Raw genomic sequence first — 17970 nt, 5'->3', positions numbered from 1 at the left:
AAGGTTATCTTAAATTCAATATTGTATTGGATTTGGATGGATAAATATGGTATTCAGACCTAAAATCCCAATTGCAATATTATTGTTTTGTTATTATGTGTATTTGAGGCAGTCATAGTCTTTGTGACTTCCCTACAGGGTTTAAGTTGGCAAACAGTAATTTTTGAGATCAGCGGCATATGTTCCACAACAAAACATTATTTTTTAGGGTAAAACTAGAGTTATAAAATATAAATCCTCAAGCTAACTGGAGAGTCCTTGAGGAGAAATTTTTGTGTAGGGTTTTTATTAGTGTGGAGTAGGCAAAGAAAGTAGTCTACCTCTGTTAGCCACAACTCTCATCGTGGTGCATAGACATCAAGTCTAATACAGATTCATAGTAATTTATGCCAACAGTGTAATTAGGAGTCCTTTATAGGCAAGGACTGACCAGGATTCTTAGAAGATTCACAATGTGGTGGTTGTTTAGTAAATGCCTTGTAATGGCAGATATTTTTCATAGTCTAATGCATCAGAGGCAGTTGTCAAGTAAGATTCCATTCACTGGTACAAAACCAATGAGAAAATCTAAAAAAAAAATAAATAAAATCAGTTTTTCTGATATTTGTCTTTTGTACTTCACCTCAAATCCACCCTGACTTTCAGTTGCTTGTGTGCCTCAGTATCTGAAACTTTCCACTCAGACCTATCCTGATGGCAAAGTTTTGGCAAACACTTCAGAAATATTCATCTGAAATAGTGTAGTGTGGGTGATATGAACCTAAGGGACTGCCTTCTCTCTTATGCCCCATCCTGTTCCCCAAGGTCAGCCAAAAGCAGCCTCTTGTAAGTACCATCAGTGCCAACTCCTCCGGGTAAAAGGGCATGAGAGCTTGTTGTCATCAGTTTGTTCCAAAGCTCTGGAAGTCTCCTCCACCTGAGGCCCTCCAGACCCTGAGCCTGACATCTTTTGGAAGTGTTATAAGACCTTCCTATTTAAATGGACAGGTATCCAGCAAACAGAGCTACGCTGGGATATTGTTTAGGGGGGTTCTATTTTATGTTGATACTAGCCAATTGCCCATCAAGAATGATGGGGGGGGGGAGCGGGCAGGGACAGAGCCCCAGCCTGCCCCCCTGCCCCCCCATCTGGGCCCACTCCCCTTCCCTCCTGTTGCTTGGGGTCTGGGCCTGCTCCCCCCTTCCTCACTGCAGTGGCAGGGGGAAGGGAGGAGTGGGTCCAGGCCCGGGCCCGATGCAGGGAAGGACTGGGCCCGAGGGTGGGGGAGAAGCTGGGCTGCTGCGGCGGGAGGTAAGTAGATCCATGTTACCTGCAGGGAGCAGGGCTGACCTCACCCACTTCTTCCACTCTCTTGCTCCTGCTTCAACCCCTGTGTCCCCACCATCATGGCGGTGGGCTGCTTTCTGTCAGAATGCTTCTTTGCACTCTGATTGGCTGTTTGTCAGCCAATCAGATCGCAAATAAAGTGTGACAGACAGAGAGACTTAGTCTTTTATAATATTAGAATGATTCTAGTTGCCTTTTACGTTGTTCTGTTCTCTTGTTTCTTCTCCTGTTTTATAAGTTATTCTGTTCCCTTACTACAAGGTGCCCTGAGCCTTTGTTGGGAAGGGTGGCATATAAATCGAATGAATGAATGAATACATCTTTGTAAGCCTTCCATATCTGTTTTAAATAAAACACTTTTCAGTGGTAAAAGGCGTGGAGCCACAGTTATCCTTACATGAAGTATCATTTAAATTGGCTGTGGAAATTAGTCAGCCTGGGGAGGGAAGGTGGAGAGAGAATGTACTTAAGAGTAGCTTTTCCTTGCATTTGGCATGTGCTTCACTTCCCTGGGGACCTTTGTATTCCTCCAAGCACTCTGGAGGAAGGCAAAACCCTCTCTTTCTATCTGTCTGTCTAACTGTGTATTAGGGCTGTGCAAAATGGCAGCATTTTGTTTCGAGTTCAGATTTGCCGCTTCAAAGGGACAGTGTTACGTTTTGCTGTTGTGAAGCACTGTTTTGTTTTGTTTAACTGAAACTGTTTCGCTGCTTTGATGCTGTTTGTACGCATTTTGGCGAAAAAACCTAAAACTTTGTCATCTCTTTCCTGATTTGGATGAAAACAGCAGGGTTGCTAGCTTTCAAGGAGATGGGTACCGGGGTTTCTGGGAAGCTGTACTTTGTCAGAGTAGGGTCCCTAGAGATGGCTGTGATACCCCTAGGGCCCTGTGACTGTGCCTGTGGGTACCTTCTCTTCTTGCCTGCTGCCATGTTTTGTTGGAAAAGATAACAGACAGGGAGGCTACCCTCAAGCTTCTGCTCAGTCATGGTCTTAATGGACCCCACTAAACCCTGTAGGTTTTTGGACCCCTTGCTGGGACCCACTCTAAGTAGGTGCCTCAAGGTGCACAGCACAGGAGGAACAGACTCACCTGAGTCACTTGCCTCTACAACCCCTACCTCAACCTCCTCCCAAGTGCCTTCTGGGGAAGAAGACCAGGCTCTAGGACAGGGGTGGGCAATTATTTTGGGCGGAGGGCCACTTCATGGCTTGCCAAAATTCAGTGAGAGCTGCATGATAGGCAGCCAGGAGCAGATAAATATTAATTTTCTAAATTTTTTAGGGTCCCCGCGGGCTGGATAGAATGGCTTCGTGGGCTGCATCCGACCCACCCCTGCTGTGGGGCAGACTTGAGGGATGTGGAGCACAAACTCGGATGATTTGCCCTCCTTCCCCAGAATTTCCCTAGCTGTGGCACTCAGATCTAGCTCCAGCTCTTCCTCTGGTACTGGAAGACTCAGGCTGGGAATTGAAATTGGGGTGGAGGAGACTGTAATGCTGGTGCTGCTTGTTGTTGTCATGGTGGTGGTGCTCGGGGTGGTTGTTGTTATTATGGCAGGCATTATTGGAGGGAATGCAGACATTGCTTCCATCTCTTTGGTGTCACTAGCAGCAGAAGCGGTTACAGTTTTCCCTCTGCCCCCTCTCACTCTCCTGCCAGAAGACCTGGCACCTGTCTTTCCAGCATATTTCATGTTTGGTGTGCTAGAAAATCTGTGTTTCTGTAATGTAATGTATGTATTTATATAATATATAAATATATGTTCTGTAATATATGTTGTGCTTTCCTGCACAGTCAATGCAGACTGTCAGGGGAAACAGGTTTATTTTATGTGGAGAAAGAATTACAGAGAATAACAAAAACAAAAAGACGATTTTGGGGGAGGAATAAATTGAAAGAAATGGATTGGGAAAGGGTATTGGGATATTTCAGAAAGGATTGGATCCCACTTGCTAGGAACAGGCTAGCAAGTAGGAAGTGAGAGCTTTCTTAATGCTTCTGATGCTGCTGGAGGACACAGCTCAGTAAGCTGACAAAGCTCACTTCAAACAATGCTTTTATGCTTCTTCTATGTCCCTCCCCCAGAACACTGGGATTGGAAGAAACCTCAGGGAAGGATCACAGTCACTGGCCAGCTACAGATGTCAGTATCAGAGCAGTCCTTCCTCCCTCTTTCTCCTCCCTCTCCTTGGTTTCTCTTTCACTACAAATCTGGCTTCAAAACTCTTTGACATTTTTAAAACTTTTCAGGTGCCCTTGTTTTGTTTCAAAGCCTTGCGTTTCATTTCGGTTTCGGTGTTTCGAGCATGAAATGCGTTGAAACACCTTCAGAACGAAACGTCTGTTGAAATTTTGCACAGCTCTACTTTGCATTATTTTCCTGTACCCATCGCAGAGTATGGGCAGAGCATTCCTTCAACCTTTTGAAAGCATTGCTGCTCTTATTGAACAGGTGGATTTTGATTTGTAGGAGGACTTAGTGGCAACCTTTCTGCTATGGCAAATGTTCTTATTTTACTTCTCCAAATCCAGCTGGTTTTACCCAAATAATTATTCTGTTCCTTTTAAAAGGCAGTTTACTCATGAGCCTTGTTCTTTGAAAAAGGAGTAGAGTTAAAGGAGGTAGTAATGTGGGTACTTTACTGCAGTCCTGAACTACCCTGTAGCAATATATTAATGTGACATTTTGCTCCAATCAAATTCTTTTTTTTGTAAGGGTGAAAAAACAAAGAGCTTGTGCCACTGTTAGCATATCAGGTTTTCTTTCCAGGTTTTTAAATAAAGGTCAGAATAAAATCAGCAGATATCAGAACAAATGGAAGACATTGTGTCGCTGCCGTTATTGACTTCTTGCTGAAACCTTCTTTCCTATCTCTTAGTTTGCAAACAAACTCCAGTTAAATCTGTCCCCCAAAAAACTTCTACATTCTTTGGTCTTTGACCACTGCTGCACTGGCTGCAATTCATTGCAGGTGAAAACACAATTACGTGCATGCTGTGCTTGCTTCATGGGACGATTCATTTTCTGGGAACGGTGCACACTTCAAAGATGAACAGAATCTGGAGAAAATATAGCAGTTGCTAAGGAAATGAAAAGAGTTTTTGCAAACTACAGAAATGCCCACCACAGATAAAGTAGCATTACTGTTGGTTTCAAAATGCTTTGTTATCAATATAAATATTTGAGTAGGATTTTCTAAAGCACTCAGTTTGGTGTACCTGCTCCCATGGAAGCCCCTGGGAAAGTTTCCATTGATTTCAAAGTTAGAGCTGAGAGATTTTGAAGATTTCACCTTACATGGTAAACTAAACTGTCATACCCATTGATTGCTGGCTTATCAACTGGTAACAGCATAGTCAACTGAATGATAGCTGTGCCATGCTGTGTTTTTTGATAAGGATAGTTAGAAAACAAATTGGTTAATTGGTTCTCTTTTTTCTTTTTCATCTTACAATTATGGTAAAACAGAAGGATAGCAAAGAAAACTTAGTACATCTGTGGGATGGACAACTAATGTTTGGCAGCTACATAAAAGTGCTTGATCATTCTTCATATATTCATAGAAGTAGGGTCAGAAGGGACCTTGTAGATCATCAAGTCCGACACTCTGCCCCAGGTAGGAGAGAAAACTGGGCTCAAGTGACCCCAGCCAGGTAGACATCAAGCCTCCTCTTAAAGACCCCCAGGGTAGGAGCCATCACCACTTCCCTTGGAAGTTGGTTCCAGATCTTAGCTACCCTGACTGTGAAGTAGTACCTTCAGATGTCTAGTCTAAACCTACTCTCTAACAATTTGTGGCCGTTATTCCTTGTTACCCTGGGGGGCGCTAGGAGGAATAGGGTCTCATCCAAACCCTGCTGGTCCTCCCAGGTGAGTTTATAGATGGCCACCAGGTCCCCCCTCAGTCTTCTCTTGCGAAGGCTGAACAGGTTAAGGTCCCGTAGCCTCTCTTTGTAGGGTCTGCCCTGCTGGCCCTGGATCATGCCTGATGCCCTCCTCTGGACCCTCTCAATGCTGTCCACATCCCTTCTGAAGTGCGGCGCCCAGAACTGAACACAGTACTCCAGCTGCGGCCTGACCAGTGTCGCATAGAGGGGAAGGATCACCTCCTTGGCCCTGCTTGAGATGCATCTGTGGATGCACGACAAGGTACGGTTAGCTGTACTGATTGTGACCTCGCATTGTCGGCCCATGTTCATCTTGGAGTCAGTAATGACTGCAAGATCTCTTTCTGCCACCGTGCTCTCGAGAAGGGAGTTTCCCAGCTTAATCATGCTGCTGGGTCCTATTGCCCAAGTGCAGCACCCTGCACTTGTCAGTATTGAAGCCCATCCTATTTTCAGTAGCCCACCCCTGTAACCTGTCCAGGTCCTGCTATAATCTGTCCTTCCCTACTAGCGTGCCCACCTCACCCCAAATCTTGGTATCATCAGCAAATTTAAACAGGCTGCTTTTTACCCCATCATCCAAGCCACTAATAAAGAAATTGAACAGTGCGGGCCCAAGGACCGAGCCCTGGGGGACTCTACTCCCACTTCCCTCCACATCCAAAAAGACCAGTCCACCACTACCCTCTGAGTACGACCCATTCTGATCGCCTCTAGAGCAGATCAGGCCTTAGCTAATTTTTGACAGCTAAAAAAAATGAATAATCCAAAATTGTAGCCCTGTGAAGTGACAGGAATAAAGAAGTAATGAGTATTACAGGGCAATGGACATCAGGTAGGGACAAATGCCCTACTAATAAATTCCTACTTTATTGACCTGAGGTTAGCTGTTGTCATTTCTTAAACAGCTGATTCCATTCCTTCATTCTTTAGTTGAAGAGACACCAAGTTACTTAGACAGTTCTCTTCTCTTATTTTTAAATTATCTTCCAAACATTGTGAAAGACGTTCAGGGTTTAATACATGAGTTGTCACTGAAGGGACAAGAAGTTACAGTCCTCAGCTGTATGTAGAGCAAGTCCAACTGCATTGAAAACACTATTCTTCTTGTTATTGAGTTTTTCCTTTTTAACATGGAGACTGATACAAGAGCCAATGGGTTTGCATGGGAGCCATCCTAAGCATATATATTCTATGGACAGTCGTATGCTTATAGACTTGCCATTTGACACCGAACTGTCTTGTATTTCCTGAGTCATCTAGCCCTGTCAGTTGTATGTGGGTCGATTAAAACATTATATATGAGCTCTGAAGAAAATTATATAGGGAAGCAAGTATCTTGTGATTGGAGGAGCTGACAAATTTAGAGGCCACTGTTTAGCTGAAAAATGATGAAAAGAAGGGAAACAGAGAGAATTTCAAGTCCACAAAGATAAATTGTGTAAATGAATTAAAATATTAACTCATCAGCAACATAATCAGGTTATGATATTGTAGCATCTTCTGACACTACAGCAATGATTATCATGTAAGCATCAAAATAGGTAATGATCTTTCTGAAATCCACAGTTATTTATCCTTGGCTCAAAAGTAAAAAATGAAACTTTCCTTTATAGCAGCTCCCCCTTATTGCCCAAAATGTACTTTGACCCCTCTGAATTGTACAATATGAAAAGCAGAAAGAAGGGGACTATGCAAGAAATAAAATATGCGACTGCTATTTCTTCTGAAAATCAAGATGGATAATTGCTTATAAAGCTTGAGATTTGTAAGGTAATTGCAGTATAATTTCAGTAAATTCAGTCAAATTGACTTTGCTGCAGCTTTTTAAAAGACAATTCAGCGCCCTGAATATGGAAATTCTTCTAGCTTCCCCACTCTTGTGTCTCAGACTTAAAATAATAGAATCTAAGAAAATCATTAACCATATGGGATCCTTGTTCAACTGTTGCAAATCTAGACATGGCAAAATCTTGTATTATGCCAAAGTATAGAATTTTACTTTAATTACTAATTATTCAAAGAGTAAATATTTAGTTGAAACTCTGTTTGGCTAAAAAAACCACAAAAACAAAAGCTTGTGGTAATGAAAAGGACAGGTAAAGGAGAGAAGCTTTGCATCAGTGATGCAGGCTGCATGCCATGCTTGTATTTATATTGTATGTTTGTATATTTAATAGTAAAAGTAATTATCTGCCATGGTACAATTCTAGCAGGCTCATCCAGATGAGAAGCACAAGACCTAGTAAAGCAAATGAGTACAGTGAATTAATTTATCTTGCCCCCCTCCTCCCTACCAAATTTGATTCTAACATACTTGCTGATTTGCTGTAATTATTTTAATTAATCCAGAAGTACATAAAATGTGCACAAAGTTGGACGGCTTCATAAGTATGACTGCTGAAAGTTTAAGCACAGGTTTGTTCTTGTGGGGGAGATGTGAATTTGTTTTTTTTATGCATGTCATCCACTATCCTGTTCACAAAATGTGCTAGCTAATAGAATTTTAAACTTGTTATGATGTTTTTGAAGTAAACTAATTTGGGCCTTTCAATTTTGGTGTTTCTTAGCATGAACAGTTGGACCGTCTTTGTGTGTGCCCCTTCCCCCCAGTAAGTTAATTTGAATAATAACAAATCTATCCTGTTTCTATACAAGACATAACATGTCAGCATTATCTGACATGGGGTATGCTGGCACTGACTGAAGTCTTTGGAGCAGAAAAGTAAAAATACTCCTCCAAGATGTACTGGTAAATGTGCAGTTTTGCCAGTAAAACTGCATGTATACTTGGGGCATCTGCTGGCACGTTTCTACTGGTCAGGGATCAACATCTTCATGTTGCTGACTGGAATAGCAGTGTCTTCAGAAATCTCTAATGCTGTCTTGGCCAAAAGAGAGAGAAGAAAAAATTCTACCTCAAAGAACTTTCATAATTTCTAGTGTACCAGATCATATCTCCATTTTGTTTTTCGTTATTTGAATTGAGTTTTCTGGGATGTACAGGGAGGGAAGCGGGGAGGGCATTGCCTAATTAATAGATAACATTAAAATAGTTACTCTAGTACTATCCTGACTTTGCTTTAAACCAGTGCCAAATTCAGGTTTGTGGGTTTTCTGTCTGAAACAAGGCAGAACTTACAAATAAACGAGGCAGTTTCAAGTGAAGATTTTTGAATTTGCTCAAAGCCAGACCTGAAAGTAGGATTGCAACTACATAGAAGAGAATACAGGAAATGCAAGCTCATTGCAGAGTGATGCTGAGGTCCAGTTACATACTTCTGGAATTCACATGTAAATTTCTCCCTCCTTACTGTATTATACTAAACAGAGTAACATAAGGGTTGTTTCTGGCCCTCTCTGTTCAAATCATATTGAAGCCAATGAAGTTTGCCTTACAGCAACACATTTTATGCCTAGTTCTAACCATTGCTGTACTAACTTCCTTTGGAAGAGTAGGCTGATCTGATTTAAGAGGTGGTGTGTATTACTGGTGATGTAATAAGTAATAACCACTTTAAAGATTCCTCTCTCCCCCTCCACCAATCTTTATCATATGTACCTAGCATCTGAGCAAGAATCAGGGGGTTCTGGGGTTATAATAATTGCTAGCCATTGCATTGTAAATATAATAGGTATTTTATGTTAGTTCAACTGGAACTCCTTATTTCCCTGCCCACCTTAGACCCTGGTAAATGCATTCAATATCAGTTCAAATGTATTGCTAGAAAAAAGTCAAAACCTGAGATGAACTCCTGCCTACTTTTTGCTCCTGGAATGTGTGTTGAAGATGAGTAGGAAATATGGGTTTTACAGAGGTGCTTAGCACCCTTAGACTTTGCTCCTAAATTATAAACCAGTTAAGGGATATTGGTACTCTGAATGTTTTGTTTTTTTTTTAATTAGTTTTACAGACTGTATATGCTTTGGTAGTATTTCTGCCATTCATTTGCTCTGTGTTTAGGCAAGTAAATAAGATGGAAATCCTGTGGAAAAGGCAATCTTCCCAGATTTATGTAAAGATCTCTCTCAGTGAAGCAAACCAAGTATTGTCTATTGCCCTACCTTATGCAGATTCTTGATGAATGAGTCCGTTCTTGAAGTCAGCAAGAGGAATCCATTCATGCCAAGCATGAAGATATGCTAGTGGTTGGCTGAAGGGTCTCTTTCAGGGACAAATCAGAAAGTGATGAAGGCAAGCCCAATGATTTAGCACTTGGACACTCATTAAGGAGCTAAACCAACCAAGTAATGCCAATTAAGAAGCAGTTTCAGAACTTTTAAATAAACATCCATGCTCATGTGTCCTGCTGCTATGGTCTTATAAAAACGTTGATTGTAGCCTGCCTTCTCTACTTGGCTCCAAATCCCTAACATCATGTTGTGGAGCTGGGCAGATACTATTCTGATTCATAATCCAAATCCTGGTCAATTCTACGTGTCTCTGCTGTGCTGGGTTTGATTCTTTGTTCAGCTTTTTATTGACTTTGATAAAAGAGTGACCTTTCTGCTCTATAAGTTTGCATCCTATGGAGGTTTTCAGCCTTCTTAATCAGCTGGAAGACATCACATATTTTCTTTTTGGAGGAAGCTGATAGAGAGAGACATTTTTATGGTCTCCAAAACAAAGTATCAGAGAGAAGTAGAGTGGCTCCAGAAGAGTTGAATATATTTGCCACTTTTTTAGAGTTACTATTTAGATTACTTTAGCCGTTTAAGGTCCTACGTCCCTGGCTTTGGACAGTTTGCTGCCATGCAGAAAACAGAGCGGGTAGTCTTCTCAAGGTCTCTAAGGCTAAGTACAGACAGTCAAAAAGGCTGAGGCTGAATCTATTCAGTCTTTGCAGGTTAGCCTAAAATGCAGAGATCAAACTGAGAAACAACTGGACAGACATTTGGTTTTGATTCAGGAAATGCAGCTGCATGCCTGCAGTGGTTCAGGCCAGAAACCGGGGTGCACCAGAGCACAGCTTTCTGGCACAAAGCCAGCATGGGCTGTGCACTTGCTTTCTCTTCCTGTTGCTCCTCAGGTCTCTGGGATTTGCAGTTCAGAATTACAGCAGCAGGACTCTGCAGGGTTGCTCATCACTTCCTATTCCTGCTTCCAGGTGCCTCTGATTTGGAGTCCACAGTCACAGCCAGCAGTAAGTTTTTAGCAGGGCAGGGCAGGGCATCTCTGTACTTGAGGGAAGGAAAGTTTAACCTCCCACCCCTGGCTCCTAGGGGGTGCAGTTCCTGCCTCTCCCCCTCCCCCCGCCACCCTTCTCTGTTGGAGCAGACAGCACAGCCCAACCCAGGACTGGAAAGCATGCTGGGATGCTGGGGGACTGATTTAACTTGAACAAGGAGGGTCTGGGATGGAAGTCTCATAACTTGGTTTGACCCAAGTCAGTTAAGTCTGATACTACATTCAACCAGGTTTATCTTAAACCAGTTTTAGACATTTTGAACCTGGTTTACGTGTATTGAACTTCTGTTCTGTTACAGGTTTAAACCAGTTTCTGGTGACTTAAACTGGTTTATGTGTAACTTCTGTCCCTAGCCTTTAACACATTGGCAGCTCAACAGCTGAGCTGCTGAGTGTGTTTTCAATTCCATGTACATTGCTAAGTGTAAAGTAGGCCTCTAGTGGATCATCTAGTTTGTTGCTTGCATCACAGAGTACCCTATTCCTTCCCCATTTTTGTTGGATAACTATCTTGCTTTGAGCATCTTCACATGGCAAGCCTACGTCTTCTAATATCTTGTTCAATTGCTCTATTCTTAGTTTTTTAACTATTCTATTCTATTTCTATTTAGCTGTTCTCTTTCTGTGTCGTTGTTTTGGTTACTTTGATTCAGTTGCTGTTTGTTTTCTGAGAAATAGTTTGTCATTTTACTCTTTTCATGTTCACAGAATTTAATTTTTTTAAATAGTTTAGGATTGCTTGCACTGCATCATTTCAGCTGTGTTTATAATAAGTTTTGGGGGTGGGAAAGCAGAGCCCTGAAAGTCATTGATCCTATCTTTATAACTTTGCCCTTTTAGCTTGGAACAGATTACTTGCAGGGTGGTTCAACACTGTGCAGACAGAATCAGAAGGACCAAACTTTACATAAACCATTTATACTCAGTGTTTAGTATGCTGGCAACATAAATCAACAACAATATCCATTACAAATTCATCGCTTTATCAGTATTATCTTGATAGAACTGATCTCAGCACATGGAAACGTGAACCATACCTCAATAAGTTTAGCCCTTTGTAAATTAATTATTCAGGATGCACAGAACCTGGCCCCTTCAATATAGAGTAATTCTTCCCAGCCAACATCCAGGATTTTAACTTCAGTGGCAATAATAAATAGAAAAAGTCTCAGGTGATGCCACTATTTTAAAGTAATTAATCATCTTCTCCTCATGCTTCCTCCACCCTCTCTTCATTCTTTTTAACAAAGGGGTTTCAGTAATAAATCTTTAATGATATATGTTAAGAGTAATTCATTAATTAAATCTTGTTCTGCTTATTTCTTTTTTGTGATGCCTTCATGCTGTATGTTATTAATTGTGAACTGCAAATGTGCATAAAATAAATGTCTGTTTATAGAAAACTGATGGTTTAGCTTGCAAATCTGTGAGAGAGATCTTTTTTTGGATTTTGAATGCCATGTAATGCCTATACTAATAGAAATTGTTAATACTAGGGGACTGTCAAAAAGTAATACTCTAAAGGTGGTGTCTTGCTACAGTATCAAAATTAGAGGATGTCTGCAAAAATAAAGAGAAAATGATTTGTGTATACCTCAGTTTCTAAGATGAAATAAACAATTAGCATTCATTCATTCATAGTGGGTTTATAAAGATGATACTGTATGGGCAATAATCTTGTATTTATAAATGCCTGTACAGTAAACAAAATTGCATTTTTTTCTAGTTAAAATAGCAGTTTAATGCTCTGACCTAGAAGAGATAACATATCTTTAAATAATTCTTGTTAGACCTGACCAACCATCATGTATATTCAGTGTGACAGGGACAGATGTGACAGATCGGTTCTGACACACTTCCATACCACAAGTCAGTGGCTTGAGGTGACTCATGTCCTTCCTTTTGATTCTGTCCCCTGCTGCAGGACAACACAATGATGCACGAATGAACCTTGCCATTGCCCTCACTGCTGCCAGGTATGGTGCTGCCACAGCCAATTACACTGAAGTGGTGCACTTGCTGAAGAAGACAGATCCAAAGAGCGGGAAGGAGCGTGTCTGTGGCGCACATTGCAGGGATGTTTTAACAGGTGTGTAGATTGCACTGTTGGAGATATTTACAGAGTGTGGCTAAACTATTCCTAATAAATACCTTTTATTAGTTATAATCTTACCTAGATCATAGTTCATTGTGTGGAGGTGACTTTTCAAATACATGTGTTCTGTAGCACATTCTTTGAAAGAAACTGAAAATTTTCCCTATTAGCCATTTTTCATAGTTTTACTTAAAAGGATGAAGAACAGCTTCTAACAGATGCATTCTGTTTTCCTTGAAGAAACGGGTAAATGAAAAAGAGAAGGGGACCCTAATATTTGTAAATATCAATTAGCTGACAAAAGAGGCATGTTTCCAGAGTGCAGTAGCATGTCATTAATGTCAGTCATCTTTAACTTCTGTCAGGGTTTCATTCCAATTCTAGTACATTGGCAGGGGAGACTATGCTATACATCTAAGCCCTCTGTCAAGCAGAGCTAGCACTATAAGATGCTGTATGCTGTACATTAGTAACACTGTTTACCAGCTTTGTGGGTTCAGACTGCGGTGTCACCAGTTTTCCCATGATTTGCTCTTAAATAAGAGTTCAGTTAACTAAAGTGTAAAAACAATCTAGTACTCTCCTTTTTTTTGTCAGGGTGACTTTGATATATATTTCTTTCTTTCTTTTCTTTTTCACCAATAAAAGAAGAAAAAAATCCTCAAATCCCTTCATTAGTATCTTAATAATTCCAGCTGTTCAGGTCCTTTGGAATGTTGCAGTGTATTTTATAATGGGTTAAGTTCATAGATAGATTAATAATCCAGAGCGTCAGCAAGCAGGGAAGCAAATGGGGTATGTGATTGATGCTGTTTTCTTTCACAGGGCAGGAATTTGATGTCAAAGCCAAGTGTGTTATCAATGCTACGGGACCTTTCACAGACTCTGTGCGCAAAATGGATGATCAGGAAGTAGCAAACATCTGTCAGCCAAGTGCAGGCGTGCATATTGTGATGCCTGGTTATTATAGGTAACGCTATTCGAAGCTTAAGCCATTTGTAACAATGTCTGTGTCTATAATGAATAAGGTCGTAGAATACGCACTTCCAGTTTTTATGGGACTGCTTGAATGCATGCCTTTTTAAGTCAGGAATTCTAGCAGTGTACATACCAGCAAAAGGATTTTATCTTGCTGAAAATCAGCCAGATAGTTGTCTCTTCTCTAAGACTCAGTTAAACAAAGAGTGAAGTTGAAATAAGTGGGAAGTTAGCCAAAGTACTTACTGCAGACTTGATGTGGTATGTACCACCTCCCCAGCAATGCTGATTCTAGAGATAAGCAATGTATAAAACCTCTTAGGAACATAAACTTTTATATTTGTTTGCTTCTTTCATGAAGAAAATCCACTTTAATTTTTATGTTAGGTCACTATCTGTGCAATGGCTGTACCTGTCAATAAAGTCAGTCTTTTAAAAATAGACCGTTTTTAATGTGACTAGATTCAGAATTTATACAGCATGCATTTCCAGTTCAGTAAGTCTTCTTTCTTTGGGTTCCTGGTTCCTAGATGTGAGACTAGTCCCCAGAGCAAGTAGTATGACAAGGAATTTATTTTGGAAATATTGAAGGGATTTGATGGAATGCAGACAGAAGTAGTCCCTTCATGAAACAGGAGGAAATCAGTTTATGGGAATGGGATTTAAGGTCAAAGAATCTTTTGTGGATCCTGGTTATATACTTAAGGTTGTATTGTCTTGTAGTGTGAATTAGATCAGATCCATTGAAGATACCCCCATTTAATCCAACAGAGAACATCTACCTCTAATCCACTCATAAAATTAACAAAAATGATTTTGTTCTATATTTGCTGCAGCTGTTTGAGGATATCAGTCCATAATGATGCATTTTTTTGCCTGATTTGAGAAGTCTCCCTCACATTTTGTGGAGTGCTGCCTCAGTGCAACATAGTGGCTGTTGAAGCCACGGGCTTTCTGGCAGATCTGAATGTTTGGAGCAAAATTTGTATTAAGAAATGCATGGCCAGCCATCCTTGGCTCTCTTACCTTCACTGAAATTAATGAGGGTCAAACTTACGGCTCATTTAAATTGCACTGCTGTCCCATTTCTTTCCTTTCTTTTTCCTTCTAATTTCTAAATATAGCTTGAAATATAATTAGAATAGTTTGTTAGATGGGAGTTGTTGTGCATTATTGTTTACCCTCCTAGCTGGCCTTCCTTAGAGTCAACAGCTCCAGTTCCTACAGACTGGGGAGGTCATAAATACCTAGTTATCTGACACCAGATTTGTCTTTTCGGTAGGGGGTGCTAAAGAGAAGCTGAAACCCTCCCGCCTTCCCAGGTCCAGATCACCACAGAATTGAAAGTAAAATATTCCAAAAAAATCTTATGAACCAGTCCTCTGACTCAGACCAAAGGATATTGGTGTAGATCCTCAGATGGCATTTTTATGTATATAAAAATAGAAGATTTCAGAGTCCCATTGTACTCCATCCTTAAAGACAGATTCAGCACAAATTTCACTGTGCTTTTCTATAATATTTTCCATCTGAGCTCACTAAACCATGTTACAGTGTATATAGCATACTGTTCTTCCCATTTTACAGGTCGATTAGTGAAGATTATATAGACAGAACAGAATTAAAACCTATATTGTCTAACTCTCTGCCTGTAAACGATGAAGTTATTTTTCTTTTCTCCATATAAATGTAAATCTAGGAGACTTTCTAATGCAGGTATGTGATGGTCAGCTGCCCATTTTGTTCATTGATACTGGACTTTGGAGCAGAATTTATTTATTTTCTACATTATTTTGTGATCTTCTCTAGCCTGGACTGAGATGATTCAGTGTGCATAATGAATTTAATCAGTGGTTCTATAATGAACTAAATTATTTGAAACTAAAATTGAACAAAGGAACATTCCAGATCTTGTTCTCCAGTGTATGTCAGTGCGTAGGCATTTCTTTTCTCATAAAATAGGGTCTACCCACACGTAGCCTCCATGGGATAAATGATTAGCTAAAGCTGTACTGAATTTGCTTTAAATAGGATGGGTATGCCAACAAGGAACAGTCTGCATAAGTAGTATCTTCATAGCATTGAATCTTTGCTATATGTATAAATTGGCAAATCCCCCATTCTTGTTGCCAAAAGAATGCTGCTCAGCAAAATCTGATTTTTTTTTTTCTTTCTTTTTTTTTTTTTTCTTTTGCAACCACTTTCCTTTTGGTAACCGCCTTTATAGAACTTTGGTCCAGTCCTGCAAAAACGAATACTTCATAACAAACAGGGAGAACTTTTTTCTAAGTATAGATAAGATTTAATTTAACTTGATTTTAATTCAGTTAATAGAATCATAAAAAATTAGGGTTGGAAGGGACCTCAGGAGGTCATCAAGTCTAACCCCATGCTCAAAGCAGGACCATCCCTAACTAGACCATCTTAGCCAAAGTTTTGTCTAGCTAAGCCTTAAATCGACCTTAAAAACCTCCAAGGATAAAAATTCCACAACCTCTCTGGGTAACCTGTTCCAGTGCTTTACTAGACCCCTAGTGAAAGAGATATTTTCCTAATATCTAACCTAAACTTCCCTTGGTGCAACTTGAGACAATTCATTTATCTGCTACTGGTTTCTTTTATCTTCATGCTCTCATTAATTCTCTCTGTATTCCTTCTCTCATTAATTCTATTTTTAGTATATATGTCCTTAGTCAAATAGCTACAGTATGTTTCCCTCTTACCCATGCAAATTTATCATTTTTTTGGAAACCTCGCTATTTCTGTTGATGGACTGCCCAGATGGGCTAGGGACAGACATTACACACCAAACTAGTTTAAGTGATCAGAAACTGGTTTAAACCTGTAACAGAACAGGCATTCAGTGCACATAAACCAGTTTCAAAATGGCTAAAACCAGTTTGAGATGAACCTGGTTGAATGTAGTATCAGACTTTATTGTTTTGGCTCAAACCAGTTTATGCAGTGTCTGTCCCAGACCCCTTCTTGGTTTAAGATAAACCAGACACTCCCGGAATGTTGTCTAGGCTGGGCAGGGCTCTCTGCTCCACAACCAGAACAGGGACTGGCCCTAGCAGAGACACCAGCTGGCATGGCCCCATTAAGGCAAAGTGGACAGGGAGGGCATCAATTCTTCCCTCCTTCCCCTTTTCCCCCACTGCAGCCATGGTCAGCCTGTCTGCTGGGGAGCTGTGGACTGCAGCAGTGGCCCATGGAGCTGGCAGACCCCAGCTGCAGGGAAGGGACGGGGGAAGGAATTAACCCTTCTCCCTGCCTCTGTCACTTTAACGGGACCATGCTGGTTAGGTTGTCCCACAAGGTTAGCAGTGGGGCTCTCTTCCCTGCTGGGGGGGGACTCTTCCCCCTCCTCCTCCCAGGGTGGGGAGGGAGATTGTGGATGGGGACTTTTTCTACTTCTCCCCCATTTACCCCGCTGCTGATGGAGGGGCCACACTCCATGTGATGCTGCCTGGCCCCAGAGTGGGGGCAGATGGCGGCTCTGTTCCATGCTGGGGGGAACTCTTCCCCCTCCTCTTTCTTCCCCCAGAGGGGCAGCGGGAGTGTAGAGTTCAACTGGGCAGGGTGTGGGTGTGAGAGAATGTGGGGGGTGTAGGGACCCCCACGCACTCCCTCCATGGCATGCAGCCCCCGTTGCCTGACAGCAGCAGCAGGCGGGGATGTCAGGGTGCTCATGCCCGGTGCAGGCGCAGCTTCGGCCAGCGCTGCACGGTGGGGAGGGAGTGGAGCCTGCCTTATCCCTGCAGCTGTACTCCCTGAGCCTGAGCCTGCAGTGAAGGAAGGCCTGCACTAGAGCCAGCTGCTTCCCCCACTCCCCGCTGTTCAGGTCTCGCAGTCTGACGGGAGTGGAAGGAGCCCCGCCCCATGCTTCCATGCGCATTCCAACGCTGGGCTTTCCCACTGTGAGTGCAGAACTGCAGGCGTGCAGCGTGGAGCCCCAGGGATAGAGGCAGCCAGCACTGCACCAGGGGTGAGGACTGCAGCCTGCCCAGCCGCTTCTATCTCCATGGCTCTGCACCACACCTGTAGCTCCGCACTTGCGGTGGGGAAACCCGGCGCTGGACTCTGAAGCGAAGCAGGGGGTGGGGGCTCCCTCCACTCCCAGCAGTGTGGGATCTGCACAGTGGGGAGTGGAGGAAGCAACTGGCTCCAGTGCAGGGCTTCCCCCACTGCAAGTTCAGGGAGCAGAGCCTCAGGGATAACGCAGGCTCCACTCCCTCCCCCCCGTGCAGCGCTGGCCAAAGCACCACTCCCTCTCCCCTATCCAGCACCAGCTAGAGCTATGCCTGGGCTGGGCACAAGCACCCTGACCACCCCACTTGCTGCTGCTGCCAGGCAGCAGGGTCTGCAGAGCATGGTCCCTCCACGCCCACATCCTGCCCAGCTGAGCTCCATGCTCCTGCTGCCCCTCTGGGGGGAGGAGGAGAGGTTCCCCCCAGCATGGAACAGAGCCTCCCCCTGCCCTGTGGGGC

At 42.3% G+C, this 17970-nt stretch overlaps 1 protein-coding gene across 5 annotated transcripts in view; it reads left to right on the top strand.

The window, feature by feature from the left end:
- The window catches only part of GPD2 (glycerol-3-phosphate dehydrogenase 2), a 123952-nt gene that overhangs the window by 53083 nt on the left and 52899 nt on the right, over positions 1–17970 (top strand). For all 5 annotated transcript variants that reach the window (XM_025199927.1, XM_025199930.1, XM_025199928.1 and 2 more), the window contains exons 6-7: positions 12332–12496; positions 13328–13472. In XM_025199927.1, coding sequence (XP_025055712.1) covers positions 12332–12496; positions 13328–13472 — 310 coding nt within the window. The remainder of the gene's footprint in view (positions 1–12331; positions 12497–13327; positions 13473–17970) is intronic.

Source organism: Alligator sinensis, unplaced genomic scaffold, assembly GCF_000455745.1.
Source record: "Alligator sinensis unplaced genomic scaffold, ASM45574v1 scaffold389_1, whole genome shotgun sequence".
Lineage (NCBI taxonomy): Eukaryota > Metazoa > Chordata > Crocodylia > Alligatoridae > Alligator > Alligator sinensis.
This window is presented reverse-complemented; position numbering and strand designations above follow the sequence as displayed.